General features: G+C 39.6%; 1 protein-coding gene across 6 annotated transcripts in view; it reads right to left on the reverse strand.

The window, feature by feature from the left end:
• The window catches only part of sez6b (seizure related 6 homolog b), a 210,298-nt gene that overhangs the window by 63,324 nt on the left and 126,419 nt on the right, over positions 1-20,555 (reverse strand). For all 6 annotated transcript variants that reach the window (XM_068585588.1, XM_068585589.1, XM_068585587.1 and 3 more), the window contains one exon: positions 3,974-4,163. In XM_068585588.1, the coding sequence (XP_068441689.1) occupies positions 3,974-4,163 (190 nt within the window). The remainder of the gene's footprint in view (positions 1-3,973; positions 4,164-20,555) is intronic.

The following is a 20,555-nucleotide window of genomic DNA, read 5'->3' on the forward strand; positions in this document are numbered from 1 at the left end:
CTCAGGGTTGCCAGATGCATGATAATTATCCTCCAAGTACAACCATTTTGAGCCTGTGGTACGATACTACGCCACCATCAATCTGGCAACATTGAGCACCTCGTCACCTCCACTCGTGACGAATATCCTGTTACGCTGTGAAAAAACAAGTTCGGCATAAAACATCGCCGCATCAATGATCGACTGGAATTTCAGCGCCAAACTTTTTTTTTGGTCACCACTCGTTCTTTTTTCAAGATCTAAAGATTGCGTAGGTGCTCGACTGTGGAGCGGGATGAAACGGTAACGGGGTTCACCTTACGGCCTACAGTTGCATTGTTTACAACAGCAGCCCAATGCATAAATGACAAAGTATATATCCGTCTTTTATCACAAATCTTTGTTTTTACAAAAATATACCGAGAAAATTGCTAATACGTGATTAATCATGATTAATCCACAGAAACCTGTGATTAATCTGATTAAAAATTGTAATCATTTCACAGAACTATTCACAGAACTATTATATATTTATATATCGCATGATTTTTCTGCGATTAATCGCGAATTATCACATTATGCGCCAAATTCAACGATGAAGTAAAAACTAGTGTATTGCAGCTTTTATTTTAAAGTAATGTTACCAGAACAATATAACAGCACTCTGGAGCAACAGCTAGTTAAGATACACACACACACACACACACACACACACACACACACACACACACATATATATATATATATATATATATATATATATATATATATATATATATATTTAAACAGGTACTGTTAAGTAGTAAGGGTCCCTGTGAGGGACAAACCACTCCTTTTGTCAGTTTTTCTTCCGCAGTGAGAAAAGTCCAGTCTGTGTTGGCTTGAACAAGTGCACTGAACATCTTGTGATGTGAGGAAAGTTCTCCTCTTTGAGAGAAGAGGAAAGATCCAGAAGTGATGCTGCTTTAAAGTCAGGAGCTTTGCGCATTAACGATTAACTTTCAATCTGGACGCGGAACCTGCCGGTACATATTCATATAGTATATTTGCCTGCCTGTGAGTGCGTGTGAAGCAGCCCGCTGCAGCACCGCTGCTTGTTGAGAACAGAAGCTACAGAACAATACATGCTTTACGTCAGACTCACTTTGTCACGCTGCCAGTCTGCTGCGTAACGAAGTCAGGCTGCGGCAGCGCGCGCGCGACAACATGAATCGCCTTTAAAGTGAAAGCAGTGCCGCTGTAATGCGTTCATAGCGTTAATCTTATTTATTTATTTTTCATGTTTGATTGACCTCGTGCGGGCAGGATTGGGAGAGCCGTATGACGCCAGGTCTGTACTACGGAGAGATTTAAAGCGATAAGGTCCTCTCAATGCAAAAAAAAACAAAAAAAACATGCAGTTAACGCATGATCAAATAATTAAAGCCGTTAAAGGATTGAAAAGTTAACGCGATATTAACACGTTAACTTGCCCAGCCCTAATATATACATTGTATGTATCATTGTATGTGTGTATATATATATATATATATATATATATATATATATATATATATATATATATATATATATATATATATATATATATATACAGTTGTCCCTCGCTATAACGTGGTTCACCTTTCTCGGACTAGCTGTTTCGCAGATTTTATTTTATTTATGTCCTTAAGAAGCTGAATATTTTAAGAGTTGAACGGTTTCTGTCGCTGAAAATATGAAGCAGTTGAAACGGGCCAAAATACGTACGGAAGAAATAGAAAAAAAAGTTTAATAAAGATTCGAAGAACAATAGTTGGAATGCTTGCAGCATTCCAACTAATAAGCCCGCAGGAGAACATGAAGTTGGCTGGTCTATGACCCCATGCGGCTGAAGCCACACTTAATAATAGTGAGTATCGGGGTATTAATGGCAGTGGTCTGATGATTTTTATGTATGAATGAGCCCCTATGCCCCATTATCTATGCATCTATTGTATAAATGTCCTGATCAAAATCACAATATTTTTAGGACTCTAAACCTGATCCAAGCCCTAATGGGTATCTGCTGGTACCAAGTTAAGTACGACACACACACACACACACGCACGCGCGCACGCACACACACACACACACACACACACACACACACACTTTGCGGTGAGAAACACAGCCTACACTACACTAAACACTACCTTTTAAGCACCAGATAAGAAGTTTGCAGATGGCATCTGCGCTTTGGAGGACAATAATGGAAATAAGCATGAATGAAGAGTTATTAAAGAGTGGAATCTCTACATAGTTTTCTGAAATCTGACTAGCAGGACTAGCTGTTTTTGTCTCCTGGGGACTATATTGATGAATTAATAGAAAACACTGGATTAGTCATGGGAAATGAGAAACATACAACTTATGCTGTTGTATCAAGCAGCAACAACACTGTAGTATGACTTGCTTGAGTTAATTTACCAACCTCACACATTCTGCGATGTGACTGTTGAGCATGCGGACATCTCAATGGCTGCGTTTCCCAGATTTGATCGTTCTTAAGGACTTAAGAAGGCTCAAAAGAAGGGTTCGCTAAGAAGGAGCGCTAAGATACGAGTGTTTCCCAGATGCGTTCTTAACTGCCTTCTTAAGATCTCGCCAAAGAAGCTTCCTAAGACGCTCTTAGTGGGAGCTGTTCACTGCCGTGGTGATGAAACTAAATCAATCGATGCCAGGTTAATCGATCACCCACCACTTTATCAGTGCATAAATCACGCACAACACCCTGTGGTCCCCACACACAGGTGCAATTACGGTAAGGGCACGTGTGTGTGCCATCCACGACACCAATCACCCGGGGGATCTCAGACATGGCATGAAATCCACGGTGGACCTGGTGGACCTCGTCCCGTGTGGTGGGCATTCTGATGTGTGTGCGAGCATGGCGCAGGAGGATCGGTGTCACGGCTGCCACACTCCGTGAAACCGATGCCTTGCTGAGGCCGTTGCCGTCCCCCACTACCTCCAGGAAGCTCCCGACTGCGTAAAACCGCAGGCTGAGGGCAACATTGCAGCGGGTTGGCCTCTGGATGTGTGGTGACACTAGTGTGACGAGGCGTTGGATCTCCACACGGGGAAGCCGGTACTCGGACTGGACAGCCCGGTCTGACAGCACAGGGCGACACTGTTGGTTCGCAGCGAGACTCTGCTGTATTGCAGCCGTGGTGTCTCTCACGCGTGGACTTCAGCAACGCCTTTATATGTGGAGCGTCTCTTGATGAGGTTCCGCAGAGTTCAGTTACACCTTCCAGTTTCCCTGATATCTGTTAAGAGTGGGTCAGACCGATCTTACGTTTCGTTCTTAGTGAAAGAGCGTCTTTAGCTAAGAACAACTCTGGGAAACGCGTCGTTCTTTCACAGCGCTCTTAGAGCGCTCATAAGACGCTCTTAGCGCTTAAGAGCGTCTTAATGAATCTGGGAAACGCGGCCAATGTCTATGATGAAACAATATATTGTACAGTACTCTCTAACAAGCAGAAAAGATAGAGCCTTTCCAAAATGTCTGTCTTTCTTGTACATGTTTAGTACAAAAATTGAAAAGTAAAGTAGCTACAAAGGTAATACATTAGTCAATGTGGCTGAGCAATTTTCAGGCTAACGATACAAAACATTGTGTTAACAGGTGATAACATATACTCTGCTACACAATGCCTACCACTTGCCAGGAATAAAAGACTCATCTCATGAGATCAATCAAGTCTATCTACAGAACAGGCAGTCCTAATCCTAGTCCAAAGAATACACTGAGTGTTGTGTTTTATATAATGTTATATATTTTGGGCTCCTGTACCAGAATTAGCCGAAGCAAATATTTTTTTAATATGTGATCACTTGAATTAAATATACAATTTTGAATACAAGAAAGAAAACATATTTTATAACCATTATATGCTGTTTCCAAGTCCATGGCAATGACTTGCAACTGAGTTACAACAAGACTTCATGAACATGTCATGTAAAAAAAACTTACCTTGGTATCTCAGCAGCACTGATCCAACCCGAGACCTTTGGTTGTGGAAGCGGATAGAGATCTGATTGCTGTGGCTTCTCACTACCAACCCCCTCATCAGAATGGACTCATTGGCCAGCATGGTGTTCTCACTTTGGCCCACATCTTCAAACACCACCTTGTCTCCCTCGGATAGATTAACATTCAACACCTGACAGAAAACAGTGTCAGGATTAAACCATCCATGCATCATATTAAAACAAAACATCAAACAATGAAGATTCCTAGAGATTCAAAGTCTCACAGAACCTAAAGGAGACCAACATTGCTTTCAAAATCACAACAGACTCAGCAGCATCTGGTCAACCTGACACAGGAGCGTATGACTCCATTCTGCACAACAACCACCACAGACCAGATTTAAAACACTGTTGTGGATTTAATTGTGTTTGTTAGCACAATCTGCATGTATTCAGCCGCAGAGCAACCCCCTACCCCAAAAGAAAGAAAAACAAATGTTATACCATATTTTGATCATGAATATGAACCTCCAGCTGATATGAGCCCAAAATGCTTCCTCAAGCAGTCACCAAGTTTTTCAAACTGTGTGGTTCAGGGCCTTAACAACAGCCCACACTTTTTTTTGGAAAAATTAGGAACTAAAGAATTGGAATCTGCAACAAAAATACTCAAACTTATTAAGGATTCAGTGAAACTTAACGGTTACTTAAATTTAAACCATAGGTCTCTTCTCACAAGGATTGCAGTATTGTAGCAATTTAAACGAAGTTAAACAACGATGTGGTTGCGGAGATAAGTAAGTTTAATTTTTTTTGTGAGCAAAAAATAAGGCTGAGGCTTAAAAAGGTTTTACCCTCTGGAGTTGGGTCATTTTTTCGATTTTTACATAATGTCTTGAATTCACTTTTTATAGGCACTTGCATATGAAATAATACATACCCATGTGTTATAACAATCTCTCTATAATGAGGCACCATTGCCCCAAGGAATAAGTGTAAAGTGATAATACGACCCTAATGCTGAAAAACAGTGACAATAATAATATTTTCATTAATAATAGCCTGATTGCTTCATTTTTGCCCAGATTTTATTCTATACAAGTTTCAGAGTCTTCTGAGGTAGAGAATTATTGAAGACATAATAATAGAAGACATGATACCATGTCTTCTATTATTTGTTTGATTCTCCCTTAACTAAATGCATATGCAATGAGGAGAAACCTGACATACAAACCATGACTAGGCTTCGACTTCTGTTTGATATGAACATGTATTTGGAGCAGAATGTGTCTCATCTACACTTGAAAAACCACAGTAAATTTTTTTTTTTTGGGATGTAAATCAGTCTGGTTGGAAAAGACATATAGTAAGTGATCAATTTCTTAATACCATTCTCAACTATTCTGATTACTATTCCTCAAGTTGGGCAGTGGTTGTCGGGAGCTAGCTGCTGCAACTAGCGCTGACAACACTTTTTATTTTTGTGTGGAATTTTCAGTGTCGTTTACTTGATCTCAAATTTCTTGTGGTAGCTGTTGTTAGCACTCGCTAGCTAACTAAGCTCCTCAGGTGAGCATTGTGGCATCATCGGTGGGTGCCGACAGAGAGCCAAGCGGGATGATGGGGTGAGAGGCGGCGCAGGGAGGACAGCAGGGAGTTTGGCTGCTGCTGCTGAAAGGACCCTAAGCCCTTTCTGGTGGCCTAAATAGAATTATCAAAGTTAAAGCTATTATATAATAATTATTATCATTTTATAATTATTATAATTTTTTTTAAGTTTAATTTTTTTTAAGAATGTATTTTTTTTTTTTTAAATACAGTACATGCATTATAATTATTTGCATTATGATTATTTGTGCCTTCATCTGTACTTTTTGGGACCTAATACGTACATATATATATATATATATATATATATATATATATGAACACTGTGCTTGAACACTGTGCACTGAAGTCTGGTTGAATGAGGTGGAGATGTGAAGGACAGCTGACAGGTATCAGCAGCGGCTTTGCGCATGCACGGTTAATGTTTAATCCGGGAACGCTGAGCCTGCAGTGTGAGCCTGCCAGTAGACTGACCACCTGTGAAGCTTTGTGAGGCGACTCAGCGACTCGTGGCAGCTAAGAACAGAAACTACAGAACAATACGGGCTTTCCCGTCAGGCTCAAGTCGGCAAATCGTCCGGTGAGACTACAGAAGCGCATCCGCGCACCGAAATTAATCGCCTTCAAAGTAAACCCCCCCTCCCTCCCCAAAAAATGCAGTTAACGCATGATCAAATAATTAACGCCATAAATCGATTGAAAACTTGACGCAATATTAAAGCGTTAACTTGCCCAGCCCTAATATATCCTGATTGCCTTATTGCCTAATATATCCTTATTGCCGTCAATTTCATTAATGCCATTAACACATTTTAATTTTTCAACGCAGGATGTAGCTCAACCGGAAGCAAAACAATAGGCACGCCGTTTGCGCTTTGAAGCTAGGCTAACATTATGGTTTGAAATGAATGGTGAGCGTGATACGGCGAAATGAATGATAAGATGCTAATAAATGGAAAGTTTACTTTCAAAAAGCTGTCAGTTGTCAGATGGTTCCCTTGACAAGACTGAGCTGTGAACTGAGCTATCATCGTCGCTATCCAGTCTAAAATACCACTCGATGCTCAAGCACACAGATGACGCTAACGCTGCGCCCCCTCGTCATAGCCAGACACGAACGGATGACTTGGGACGGAAACACATGGAAACCACAATGAAGAACAAACTTACTGCAGTCATAGCTAAATGGATGCTACTGCGTGTATGCCTATTAGCGTTGTGGAGGACGAGGATCTAGCTGATATAATACACATCACATCCGACGACAGGACCTACGAAGCCTGACTGCTATGTTCATCTCTCTCTCTCTCTCTCTCTCCCTCTCTTTCTCTGGCTGGGCAAAGTTAAAGAAAAATTAACTGATTAATTGCATGATTTTTCTGTGATTAATCGCATTTTGCGTTAAATTCAATAATGAAGTGAAAACTAGTGTATTGCGGGCTTTTATTTTAAAGTAATGTTATCAGAACAATATAACAGGCACTCTGGAGCAACAGGAAGTTGACATACATACAGGTACTGTTCAGTAGTAAGGGCCTCTGTGAGGGACAAACCACTCCTTCTTTGGTCCATGTTCAGTCTGTTGCTTACCTTAAAGATATATGTTAAAGACCAGCAATTGATTCATTTTTTACAAAAGCAATAAGTTCTTTTCATGTTTTTAGTTCAGTTCAGTTTCTTCCTCAGTAAGAAAGGTCAAGCCTCGGTTGGCGTAACAAGTGCACTGAACATCTTGTGAAGTCAGGAAAGTTCTCCTGGAAAGTTAAAGTTAATCGCGCATGCGCAAGCTTTGCGCATGCGCGATTAACTTTCAATCTGGACGCGGATCCTGTCGGTGTGTGAGCGCTTTGTCGAAGCTTTTGACGAAGCTGTTCTTTACAGCACCGCTGCTCGTTGAGAACAGAAGCTACGATACAACACGTGTTTTCGCGTCGTTCGATGAGGATACGGAAGCGCGTGTGCGCACCTAAAATAAATCGCCTTCAAAGTAAAAGCAGTGTCGCTGTATTTAATTCATAACGTGCATCTTATTCATTTATTTTTCATGTTTGATTGACCTCACGCGGGCCAGACTGGGAGAGCGGTAAGACGCCCACGTCTGAATGACACCGTCTGGAAAGATTTAAAGCGATAACCCCCTCCCAATGCAAAAAAAAGGGAAAAAAAGAAAGAAATGCAGTTAACGCATGATAAAATAGTTAACGCCGTTAAAGGATTGCCAGATCAAAGATTAATGTTGCATTAACGCTTTAATCTGCCCAGCCCTAATATACAAGATGGTAAGGATCCATGCAACACTGCCAGTGAGAACAGCTCCAGTGGAAAGATTCTTTTCAAACCTGAAGATAATAAATAACAGGCTGAGGAATCTTTGTGGGAAAGAAAGACTCTCCGATCTTCTTCTTTTTGCCATTGAGCAAGACATTGAAATAAATACAATACTTTACAATACAATATAAATACAGTGAAGTAATATAAATCTTCCAAGACATGACAGTAAGGAGGATGCTTGTGTGAAGATTATTTAATTTAGCCAGAGCAGAGTTTTATTTGAAGTTAGAATATTTTTTGATTGCACATTTGGTTATACAATATTGCATGGTTTTTTTCTGTTTTTGCCTGTTTTTTATGTAATTAATCAATTTGATAATTTGAGTTAGTAAGTTGAAAATATCCTACAGTTTTTTAAATTTCTTTATTATTATTTTAAATTTCATAAATAATTTTGGCGATGGGTGCCCTTTTTTTTATTTGAGCCCCTGACCCCCAACATGTCTCTGCGCGTGCCTGTGTATATATGTTAACTTGCTGTTGCTCCAGAGTGCCTGTTATATTGTTTTGATAACATTACTTCACAATAAAGGCGTGCAATTCACTATTTTTTACTTTATTATTGAATTAATTGCAGAAAAATCATGCGAAGGGTTGGCACGATAACGCGTTAATGCAAGATTAATTTGGCAATCCTTTAACAGCATTAATTATTTGATTATGCATTAACTGCATGTTGGGTTTTTTTGCATGTTTTTTTTTTTTTCATCGGCAAGAGCTTATCGCTTTAAATCACTCCGAAGTTCAGACCTGGCGTCTCACGGCTCTCCCAGTCCGGCCCAAACAATCAAAGGTCAATCAAACTTGAAAAATAAATAAATAAGATAAACGCCATGAACGCATTACTTTGGCACTGCTTTCACTTTAAAGGCGATTCATGTTGATGCGCGCGCTGCCGCATCCTCACCGACTGGCAGCGTAACGAAGTGAGTCTGACGTAAAGCACGTATTTTTCTGTAGCTTCTGTTCTCAACAAGCATCGGTGCTGCCGCGAGCCACTTCACACGCTCTCACAGGCGGCAAATACACTGCAAGTACCGGCAGGTTCCGCGTCCAGATTGAAAGTTAATCGCGCATGCGCAAAACTCCTGACCCTACGGTCTGATCCATGCAGAGCACTTTAAAGCAGCATCACTTCCGGATCTCTACTCTTCTCTCAAAGAGGAGAACTTTCCTCACATCACAAGATGTTCAGTGCACTTGTTCAAGACAACACAGACTGGACTTTTCTCACTGAGCTAAAACTGAACTGAAAAATATGAAAAGCACTTTTTGCTGTTTTATAAAGTGAATCAATTGCTGGTCTTTAACACACATCTTTAAGGTAAGCAACAGACCGAACATAGATAAAAGGAGTGGTTTGTCCCTCACAGGAACCCTTACTATTAAACTGTTCAAATATATATATATATATATATATATATATATATATATATATATGTATATATATATATATATATATATATATATATATATATATATATATATATATATATATAGAGAGAGAGAGAGAGAGAGAGAGAGAGAGAGAGAGAGAGAGAGAGAGAGAGAGAGAGAGAGCTATATATTAGAGCTGTGAAAAATAACGCATTAACGCATTATGATTAAATTACAGGATTAATGCGTTATTTTTTTTTAACGCATGCGCAGAATGAGCTTCCAATATACCTATTTAACTATTTCCGCTCTAATGCAGTCAGACTTAGTTGTCAGATGTACACTCGGGAAAACGTTGTCGTTTCACCGTGGCACAACCAGCCTTAAGTAACATCTCAACGCGAAGCATGCGATGGTCGGCGAGGGGCGTTCAAGAGGAATGCGTCAAACCAGCTCACTGAACAACAAAGACCCTTCACTAAGTCTGCCTGTGACAAGCTGAGTAGCACAGTTGTGGAATTAATATTGTTGAGTATGAGGGGTTTATCAAAGTTTTGCGTGTGGCAACGGGGGACTCAAGCATCAAAGCACCGCAAAGACACACAATCATAACTAGGGTCACAAAGGGGCGGAAAGTTTCCGGTAAATTTCCGGAAACTTTCCACGGGAATTTTGGCTCGGGAATTTTGAAAAAAAAATGTGCCTAGGTTTTTTTGCAAAAGCATATAACAGGGAACCTCAATGTAGTTGAGACAAGACCATGCACGCCGAGCTTAGCTGGACCCTGAATGCAGCTGGTTGGGAACATCGTCTGCCAGAAACATAAATGTAAACATAAAACGTTCTGTTGTTTTTAAACGTTTTTGTCATCAGTGTTGCATCTGAATGTTTCAGCCCGATGCCTGGCAAGTGTGCGAGCGCTGAGTTGCGTAGAGGCCAAGAGCGGTATTGCAGACAGATAGAGGTTTAAATTACAGCTGCAACATATTGAAAAAAATAACTGAACTTGTTCATTTTTTGGAGCTGTGAACTTAGTTAAAATTTTTAATTATGAACTATGAACTGAACTAGTTCATGTAGGTCCAGGAAGAAAGCATTTAGACCTGAAAGGATTTAGGGAAAAACACTAAAGAAAGAAATTTGTGTTGGGGGGCGGTGATCATACGGAATACACCTTTTTTAATTCAATGTTCATGTTTTTGTTGTTCAATGAAAGAATAAAGTTCTACTCACAAAATGTCAAAAAGGTCAAAAATGTAATTTTTAAAAGTTGTATTATCAATATTTGCATGCATGTCTGCTTATGACAAGGTAAACACAGTTAAATTACCCCAAAAATTCCAGATTATTCATGTTAATTCCCATTTATTCCCGTATATTCCTGTTAATTCCCGTGGAAAGTTTCCAACTTTGAATATTCCCGGAATTTTGCAACCCTAATCATGACACAAATGAACGCGCTCTATAAAGCTGAAAGAACAAAACGGAAAATGACTTGGCTGCTACGGATCATGTGGCACTGACAGGGGATCACTGGACTTTTGTGAGTAATGAGAATTATATGGGTGACCAGACGTCCTCTTTTTCCCGGACATGTCCTCTTTTCGAGACCTAAAAATGTGTCCAGCAGGGATTCCAAAATGTCCGTGCCTTTGCCTTGTGTGATATTTATGTTTCTCTGAGTCTTTCACAAACTAGTTTTTACGCTCTTACATGTTTTGAAACGGTATCTTACGTCCTCCTTCTTGCGCGAGCTCTGTCGGTAGAGAGAACTGTCATTGGTCGACCGATCTCAGGGTTGCCAGAAGCAGGATAATTGTCCTCCAAATACAACCATTTTGAGCCTTTGGTACGGTACTACGCCATCACCAATGAGCTAAAGATTGCGTGGATGCTCGACTGTGGAGCGGGATGAAACGATAACGGGGTTCAGCTCACGGCCTGAAGTTGCATTGTTTACAACAGCAGCCCAATGTATAAATGACAATGTATATATCTGTCTTTTATCATAAATCTTTATGTTTTTACAAAAATATACCATAATATTGGTAATATGTGATTAATCATGATTAATCCACAGAAACCTGTAATTAACCTGATAAAAAATGTTAATCATTTCACAGCCCTAATTATATATTTATATATATATAATTTATATATATATATGTATATATATATATATATAATTTATATATATATATATGTGTGTATATATGTATATATATGTATGTATATATACATATATATATATTATATATATATATACATTATATATAGCAATGAGACTGGGGAATCTGTAGGTTTCTGTTTGAAAGAACGTGCAGTTCCTTTGTCACCATATGACCATTTCTTGCAAACCACTATTTGGGATGATGAGGGAAAAGGTTCACGGTTAGGCTGAATACGTCATGAGGGTTTCTGTTAGTGGGTCATGATGTGTATTTAAGAGGTGGTTCTTTGAGAGATCTTTGAGCAGTCTTGGATATGCAATTTGTCTTTCACGTTGTACTTCTGACTACTCCTTCCTTGCAACAAATAAATGTTACTGTTTTAATGATTTTACCGAGGGGTCGACTAAATTTTTCTAAATTTGAATCTATCCATTCAAATTTCTGTCCTGTTCTGTTTCTGTGTCCTGTTCTTCAGAGAAGAACAGGACACCAAGAATGAACATATCAGAAATTAATGTTTAATGAATAGAAGGCTAATCTAAACCAGAGGCGCTCTGCCTGTAACAGTCATACATATGTAAATCATATGTAAATCGTACTATTTACCTAATGTATATTTGCAGTCTTTGCAATTTAAATTAAAAACTGCTCCCAACTGGCTAACACTTTACAACAGCAGTTACCCACATTATACTGAATCATTTCAAAAGTGGCTTAAAGGTTTTGCACAGAGTTTATCTATTCAGAGTGCCACGTCACCATTATTGTTGACTCACTGTGCAAAGTCAGCCAAGAGGAAGCAAAACAGGGAGAGTTAATTTCATATCAGATAATGAAATGTAAACAGAAACCCCCCAGAATGAGCTGGAAAGTGTTGCGGCTGAGAGGGAAGCCTGGGTCAGCCTGCTGCCACTGCGACCCGATCTTGGATAAGCGGCTGATAATGGATGGATAGATGGATGGATAATGAAATGCTATAAAAAGGGCTTCATGGCGCAGAAGTGCCCGCCTTCTTGGATTAATTTGACATCTGACGCTATTTGCACTTACAAATTGTTATGACGTTATTCTTACTTGCACAGTTCAAGGGCTTATTTGCGCTTATATTGCAGTATTTTCCTAAAGAGCAAAACACATAATAATCATTCAGCACTCTGGTGAAGCGAGAAATGTTGACCTGGGTTACTCAGAAGGTGACCTTGACTTTATGTGATTCAATCAATGTCTGTAGTGCAGCAAGTGACAAACATTGTCATGTCAGTATGTATCATACAAAACAACACTGTAAGTCTGCTTTGCAAAACGTTTGGGCACAAATCAAAAGCAAGAAACTTGAAAAAAGCCAAAACAATGTAGAGCTCAATGATTACACTGCAGATAGTTCTGATAATTGTCAGCTTGTCTCATTCGCAAACAGCACGTCTGGTAAGACGCCTGGTTGCTTTCATCAGCTTTTATCACAGCGGGTATATCTTTATTCAGGCGTTAAAAGGAAAGGGGGAGTCTTGTCTTCACGTGGACCTCCATGGATCATATCAACTGCCTGCTATCTTACCTCGCTGGGAGATGAATCCACAGCTCTTTTGAGAAAGGATGCTGAGGAAATCTGTATGGCTTGTGTGTCCACTGACCGAAATTAAGTGTCATTTAACAGTATGTTCATACTAAGTAAACAGCAGACTTCCGACTATTGTTAAGGGTTATATAGTTATAATTGAATATAGTGCATGCGTGTTACATTTACAAGAATTAGAGATTAGGTGGACTGATACATACAAGGATAACAAAGTTGATAGTTTTGGCATCTATGACGCCGTTAAACTCCACCAAAAGTTCTTACTGGTAGTGAATCCACAGAAACCTGTGATGAATCTGATGAAACTGGCGACTTGTCCAGGGTGTACCCTGCCTTCGCCCCTTGACAGCTGGGATTGGCTCCAGCGCTCCGCGACCCTAATGAGGATAAGCGGTCTGTAAAGTGTGTGATCTGACTCTATATGTCTCTGTGACAACTGAGGAAAAAACAACCACTAATGAAAACAATAGGATGAAGTTAAAAGCTTTGGAGAGAAATATCTACTCAGTCATCATTGAATTAATATGACAAGGTCATACTCATATCACAATCTGGTACAGTTTTTAGAAAGTTTTGTAAAATGAGGAAGGATTCATGTTATCATCTAAACTACTACTTCTTTAATGCACAGCACGTACAGTCCATTATTCAATTATAGTGCACTTGTTTAAACTAAATTTGACTTGCAGCCCAGTTACAGTAGGAGTCCATCCAGCCTTAAAGCAACGTGAATGACTTCTACTGTATGAGCTCAGCGGCCTCTGCAGCATGCTTGTGTCTAACAAATCATAATGTGCTGTTAATGAACTCATGGACACAGCATCAGGATAATAGAACAAAGGGCATCACCAAGTAATCACATTAAGCCTTTAGCTCAAGGATAATAAAACACTTGAAAGAACATTGGAAGATGTAATCCAATTTGCCTTGGCACCAGTCCAGCTTCTGAATAACTGCACCTCACAAACATAATCATGAGGGGTAAACCCACATCTGCAAAAAGAGTTATTGCTCTAAGAATATAAAGGATCAAAATATACAGCAGTGGTTGACAATGCCCTTTTTGTTGTACTGCAGTTTAGCTGAGATCACAGTGTAATTAGTGAACAGATAGCAGTTGACATGTTTGTCTACACTTAATAGTCCTGAACTCTCATACTTAACTTATGAATTCCACTTTCTACAGTTCATTAGCTTTACTAAAATAAAAATCAGAAGCGTAATAATAAAAAACCTAACAGTTTCAATAGGGTCCTCTCGGACTGACTACATCAGCCGCGAGCGGGTGTGAGCTGTGAGTGGGTCCTTGCTCTATCCGGCACGGGTCCTCGCTCTATCTGTCTATCTATCTATCTATCTATCTATCTATCTATCTATCCATCTATCTATCTATATATATGTGTATATATATGTATATATATATATATATATATATATATATATATATATATATATATATATATGTATATATATATATATATATGTGTATATATATGTATATATATATATGTGTATATATATGTATATATATATATGTGTATATGTATATATATGTAGAGTGTGTGTACAGTCCAGGTACAAGTGTGAAAAAAAGTAAATGCAGTTTATGTCGTCATACTTAGTATACTTGGTCATACATAGTCTGATACTTCCTCAGCAGTACAGTCTTTGCCTTGATTTCTTCAGTGTGTGCTGGGTGTTCACATTCCATGTAATGTAAGATTACCAGTAAAGTGTATTCCCAGGTATTTCAAACTTGCTCTAAATGACTTAACATAAATATAACTAGGGCTGAGCAAGATAATGCGTTAATATCGCGTTAACTTTTTAATCCATCAATGGCGTTAATTATTTGATAATGCGTTAACTGCATTTTTTGGGGTTGGGGGCTTTTACTTTGAAGGCGATTAATTTAGGTGCGCCACGCACTTCCGTAGTCTCGCCGACTAGAGCCTGATGTGAAAGCCCGTATTGTTCAGTAGTTTCTGTTCTCAGCTACCGCGAGACGCTGAGTCGCCTCACAAAGCTTCACACCTTTCTGAATTGGGAACCATAAACCAAAACGAGTCCGTCGATGCAACTGCGTGGCCTGCCGCAGTTGTTGTTGCAAGAGTGTATATCGCCCTTTAGTGCTGCATTTGACACCATTGACCATGACACCTAATCACAGAGAGTCGACCAGTAATTTGGCATTAAAGGTATCACACTAAACTGGTTTAAGTCCTATTTTTCATATCCATCACAGTTTGTGTATGTAAATGTTGAATTCTCCAAAAAAAACTAAGTTAGACACAGAGTTCCACAAGGTTTTCTGCTTGGACCAGTTCTATTCACTTTACATATACTAGCATTAGGCAATAGCATTTAAAAAAAACTCCAGAAACTTCATCAACTTTTATTATGTAGATCAGTGTTTTTCAACCTTTTTTGAGCCGCGGCACATTTTCTACAATAAAAACATCTTGAGTCACATCAACAACAAAAAAAGTTATAAAATGTCACATTGTAGCATAATACAGCATATGTGGTAGGTAATTATTGCGCTACCGGTATTTAATCAGTATTTAATTACTAGGCCAAACTGTGTTAGGTTTTCTGTCTGCGTTCAGTTTGTGCTACCCTGTCTGTGTCCCTCCTATCTGTGTTATTGTTGTTGTTGGCCATGTGCTCATGTTGTGTTTTTTGTCAGCCTACAGTTGCCCAGGCCAGGTTGTCCACCCACTGCCACGCCCCCTCTTTTGGCCCAGCTGTGGTGCATTTAGGGTAATCACTGGCAGCAGTTAAAAAGGACCACGGCTGTCCCTAACGGGTCGTCAGGTCGTTAAAGTTTTCAGTTCGGTTGAGTTTCCCTCCCGACTTAGGAACTAATCAGGACACTAGTTCGGTTGAGTTGCCCTCCCGACACTGAGTGGATCCCCTGCCTTTGCTTATGGACATGAGACGGTAGTCTATTTTGTTTGCTTATGTTTTGATGGTGCACGCTTGAATGAAATAAAGTCTGCTCTTGTTTGGAAAGTTGCTGTGTGAACGTGTGTTTGGATCCTCTACACCACATCCTGTAACCGAACCCACTATATTGCAGGCTCAGATGCTCAACAATGGAACATTGTTTGTGGCAACTTAATAGTATATACCAACTAGAAAATTTCACAAGAAATTTTGAAAGTGTGGCTACTACTGCCGTAAGACGTCGCAATATATAGCTTTTGTTTATGATGCCCGTCTCTCCTCCAAAGCACTTGAGTTGGTTTGTGTTAAACTGATTGGCTGACATGAAGCACCTGTGTACTGCCATCGTCATGGTGACCAAGTGAAGGCCAGCAGACTGATTAAGAGGCAGACTGGACTGTGGATTTAAGGAAATAAACTACTGAACGTACTGAACACACGCAAACGTATATGAAATATCATATGAGCTTATTAATGATCACAGTGTTGACAACTACACAATATAAAACACACGTAAACGTCTTTGTGTGTGTGTGTGTGTGTGTGTGTGTGTGAGACAAACAGACAGAGAGACAGAAGTCATCTGTGTTGTGTGTGCGTGTGTAAGTGTCTGTGTGTCTGTTAAACTGCCCTAACGAGAACACCTGTGGGTCGCTAGATCAAAGGTTGCCATAGTGATGACTTCAAAGGTCTTCAGTTATACATATGTCAATGGAGGTAATGCTGGGGAACACCAATCCAAAAATACCTCAAAAAAGATACTTTAAAAGCTCCTATTGCTTAGATATCGCATATGGAGCGTTAGGAAGACCTGATAAACAGATACTGTGACTGGCGAGTCTGTACGATAAAACATGTGTCTGTACGGGCGATTTACAAAACAGGTATGAGCTTCAGGGGAGACGTGGTTTTGGAGGGAGATTTAACATGGCGGCGGATGGCAGAGCGAGGTGGACTTGCTCTCACATTCAGTCCGATTTCAAGACCTCTGAGTCTGTTGGATTCCTATCGACCGCAGTTTACGACAGAAGACAAGATTTCCAACGTTTCTATCCAACAATGGTGTATGAAGAGTGAACATTGTGGGAGTAAAGACAAAATACGTTTTATTTTTTTAACAGTTTCTGTCGCTTCTTCTTACTCTGTTAATTGGTGCGCCACCCTCTACGAACATTTCGTGAAATTTTTTTGACATTTTTTGAGGTTTTTTGCATTTTTCGGGAAAACGGCCAGGCGAATCTCTTAGAAAAGTCATAGCTCACGATTCCCGTGCAAACGGCACGTTTCGATGTATTTTTGACGCATGTGCTGGCAACGCTGTGGGAGGAGTAGTGGTTTGACTATAAGAAGAACTAGAAAGAGCATTTCCTGCTGAAAATGCGTTGGAATGCAAAAAGCTGAAGCTTATAGCTGAAATATTTGAAGGAAATAGCTGAATATAGCTGAACATAGTGGAATATAGCTTAAATTAGCTAAATATAGCTAAATATATTTGAAAATGAAAGAATAGCTGAATATATGTAAAAATAGCTGAATATATTAATGTAGCTGAAAATAGCGGAATAGATGAATATATAAATAAATAGCAAATCATTATTGAAAATATAGAAAAGGCAAAATACCTGCTTAAATTTTACAGTTCAAAGTCATTTAATTGATCTGTTGAAAATTCTTGTCGTTTAAATGTATAATTGGAAAAGTTGAAAGGAAAACTGCATCATCTAAATCAGGGGTGTCAAACATATGACCCCAGCCCGCCACAGTGTCCAGTCCAACAGAAGAAAAAAAAAGTTTTTTTTGAAAAATTAAAATCTGCCATAGGTGGGGTTTGAACCACTGACCCTTTGCTCCTAAGTCGGAGTTGCTAACCACTGATCCACAGGCACAGTTGGTGAGACACATGATATCATTGAGTGTCTACAAAACCATCTGTCAAACCTCAGAAGGTGAACGTCAGTGACGCTGTTAATCCTGACGTCTATAACCAAAGTGACCTGCACACACGCGCGCACACACACACGCACACACACGAACGTGCACGCGACCATATTAACAAGTTAGCGCGGCCGTTCGCGCGCACGCACGGCCGTTCACGCGCGGCCGTTAAGGCTCGGGCGCATCCGTTTACAAGCGCGGCCGTTTCACGTTAGTGTGCTGCCGTTCACGCGCGTGCACGACCGTTTATGTGCGCACCCGTTCACGCGCGTGCACGTGCGCACCAGTTCGCGTGTGCGGCCGCTTACGTGCCTGCTGCCTGTAGATGCACAGACCAAAGGGCTGCTGCTGGGGACGGACCTGCTCTCCCATTCAGTCGGACCTCAACACGTCTTATCTGTTGGAATCCTATCGACCGCAGTTTACGGCAGAAGACAAGATTTCCAACGTTTTGAGCTATAAATTATGTCCAAAGAGTATACGGTTTGGAGTAGAGAGCAAGTTTAAAATATGTGTATCGCCAAGTGCCCTCGCTCTGGAGTATGACGTCACTGCTCTGAGCTGCCCAACACACAATAATGAGAAAGGCAGAAAAGGTGCGGAAAAACTATAAAACGAAAACGCCGACAGTTAAAACAATATAGGATATATCAAAAAGATGAGTAATACAATAACAGCTAAACGTTTTGTCAACATTTTAAAGGTGGAATGGTGTCTCTAGCTGGAGGCATGGCAGAGCCTTTACCTTTTGAAGTTGAAGAGTTGAAAGCGGATTTGAAGATGTTCTTCATCGGAAACCATTCTTTTTTTTTTTTATAAAAAGCTGAATAATTTTAAAATTTGAGAAAATATGAAAAATGTAAAAGCGTAGATTAATAGCTGAAGGTTCTGTCAACATGTGGAATTTTAAATATTGTCTAAAGCTCAACGTATGAAGAAACTGTAAACGTTTGAAGTTGAAGATGATTTGAAGATTTCCCCATTGGGTCCCATTATAAAAAAAATCATAAAAAGCTTAATAATTCAAAGATTTGAAAAGTCAGAAATATGAAAGGTCTCAGCCATCGTGTCCTTAGGTAACTGAATATTTTTATAATTGAACTTTTTTCTGTAGCTGAAAATATGAAAGAGTTGAAGAGGTCCAAAATACGGATGGAAGAAATATAATAATAATAATAATAATAATAATAATAATAAGTTTAATAAAGATTTGAAGAACAATAGTTGGAATGCTTGCAGCATTCCAACTAATAATAATAATAATAATAAGTTTAATAAAGATTTGAAGACCAATAGTTGGAATGCTTGCAGCATTCCAACTAATTAAGTGAAATTAGACAGTTTCCACGGCACACCTGACTCTCTCTCACGGCACACTAGTGTACCATGGCACACTGGTTGAAAATCACTGTAGATAATACTCAATTATATCCATCGATCTAGTGGGATCCATGTCTATTACTCATTATATGAATATTTTTGCTGATCCGATGTGGGGTCCTGGGACAGGGATGTTGTGTTAATAGTAAATGGACTGGACTTTCTATTTTTTAGTCTTCTGACCACTCAAAGCCCTTCTACACTACATGCCATCATTATAATTCACCCTTTCATACACCGATGACATGGCTACCATGCAAGGTGCCACCTGCACATCAGGACTCTAAACACTCAAACACCGTAGGCACAGCTTGCAAGAGCAGTATGGAGTTAAGTGTCTTGCCCAAGAAAACATTGTTATAGACTAGCAGAGCTCAGGATCAAACCGTCGATCCTAGAGACCTACTCTTGACATTGTGCAGAGATCTGGGGTGATGGAAAAGAAAATATTGTGTGAAGGAGAAATTAATCTTTCTATCACTCAATTGTTCAAAGTCGTCTCAACGCAACTTAGGTATTGCAATTTGGCTGCCACAGGGTGCCTAAAAGCTCTGAACTGAAATATATTCCTCTTTATTCCATCATGTAACTTATTTACAGACTGAATAACTAAATCTTCACAAAAAACTCTTATCTCATACAGCGACGCTGCAGAGGATAAAGAACACTGTTTGATATGGTGAAAAGAGAAAATCCTTTCTGACATCCATTTACTTTATAAAAGCAACAAATGACAGCTGAATAATTCAACTGACACTCCCTCATTAAATTTAAGCCGACAACTTTGGGGGACAGCATGGAGGATGAGAGCAAAACAGGGACAGATGGAACCCTGGAAAATAATGTTGACTAAAGGATCAAAGTCAGTGAGTGTGTGTGTGTGTGTGTGTGTGTGTGTGCGTGTGCGCATGAGTGTGCGCGTGTATGTGTGTAGAAACGAGTAAAAACAAACGCAGGAACACAAAGGAGAAATGAGGGGGAGATCCAGTGTAAGGCAAATTTGTGTCAAATGTAAGGACTATATTTCTGTATTATATATATGCTTCGCTTCTCCTCTGAGACTCTTTGTTGATCTTCTTATTTTGTGTAAAGCAGATAGAAAGCCAGGCCCAGGAGAAAATAAGAGGACTTTACCTGTTATTGCTCACTTCTTTGAAAACAATACACTTCCTCCAATCATCTATTAATACAGCTCTATAAACTGCTACACGTGCCTCTTTAATGCATCAAACTGTGTTGTAAACATACCAGTAATA

This window comes from Clinocottus analis, unplaced genomic scaffold (genome assembly GCF_023055335.1).
Source record: "Clinocottus analis isolate CAN_PGR_092001 unplaced genomic scaffold, fCliAna1.0.p SCAF_2, whole genome shotgun sequence".
Lineage (NCBI taxonomy): Eukaryota > Metazoa > Chordata > Actinopteri > Perciformes > Cottidae > Clinocottus > Clinocottus analis.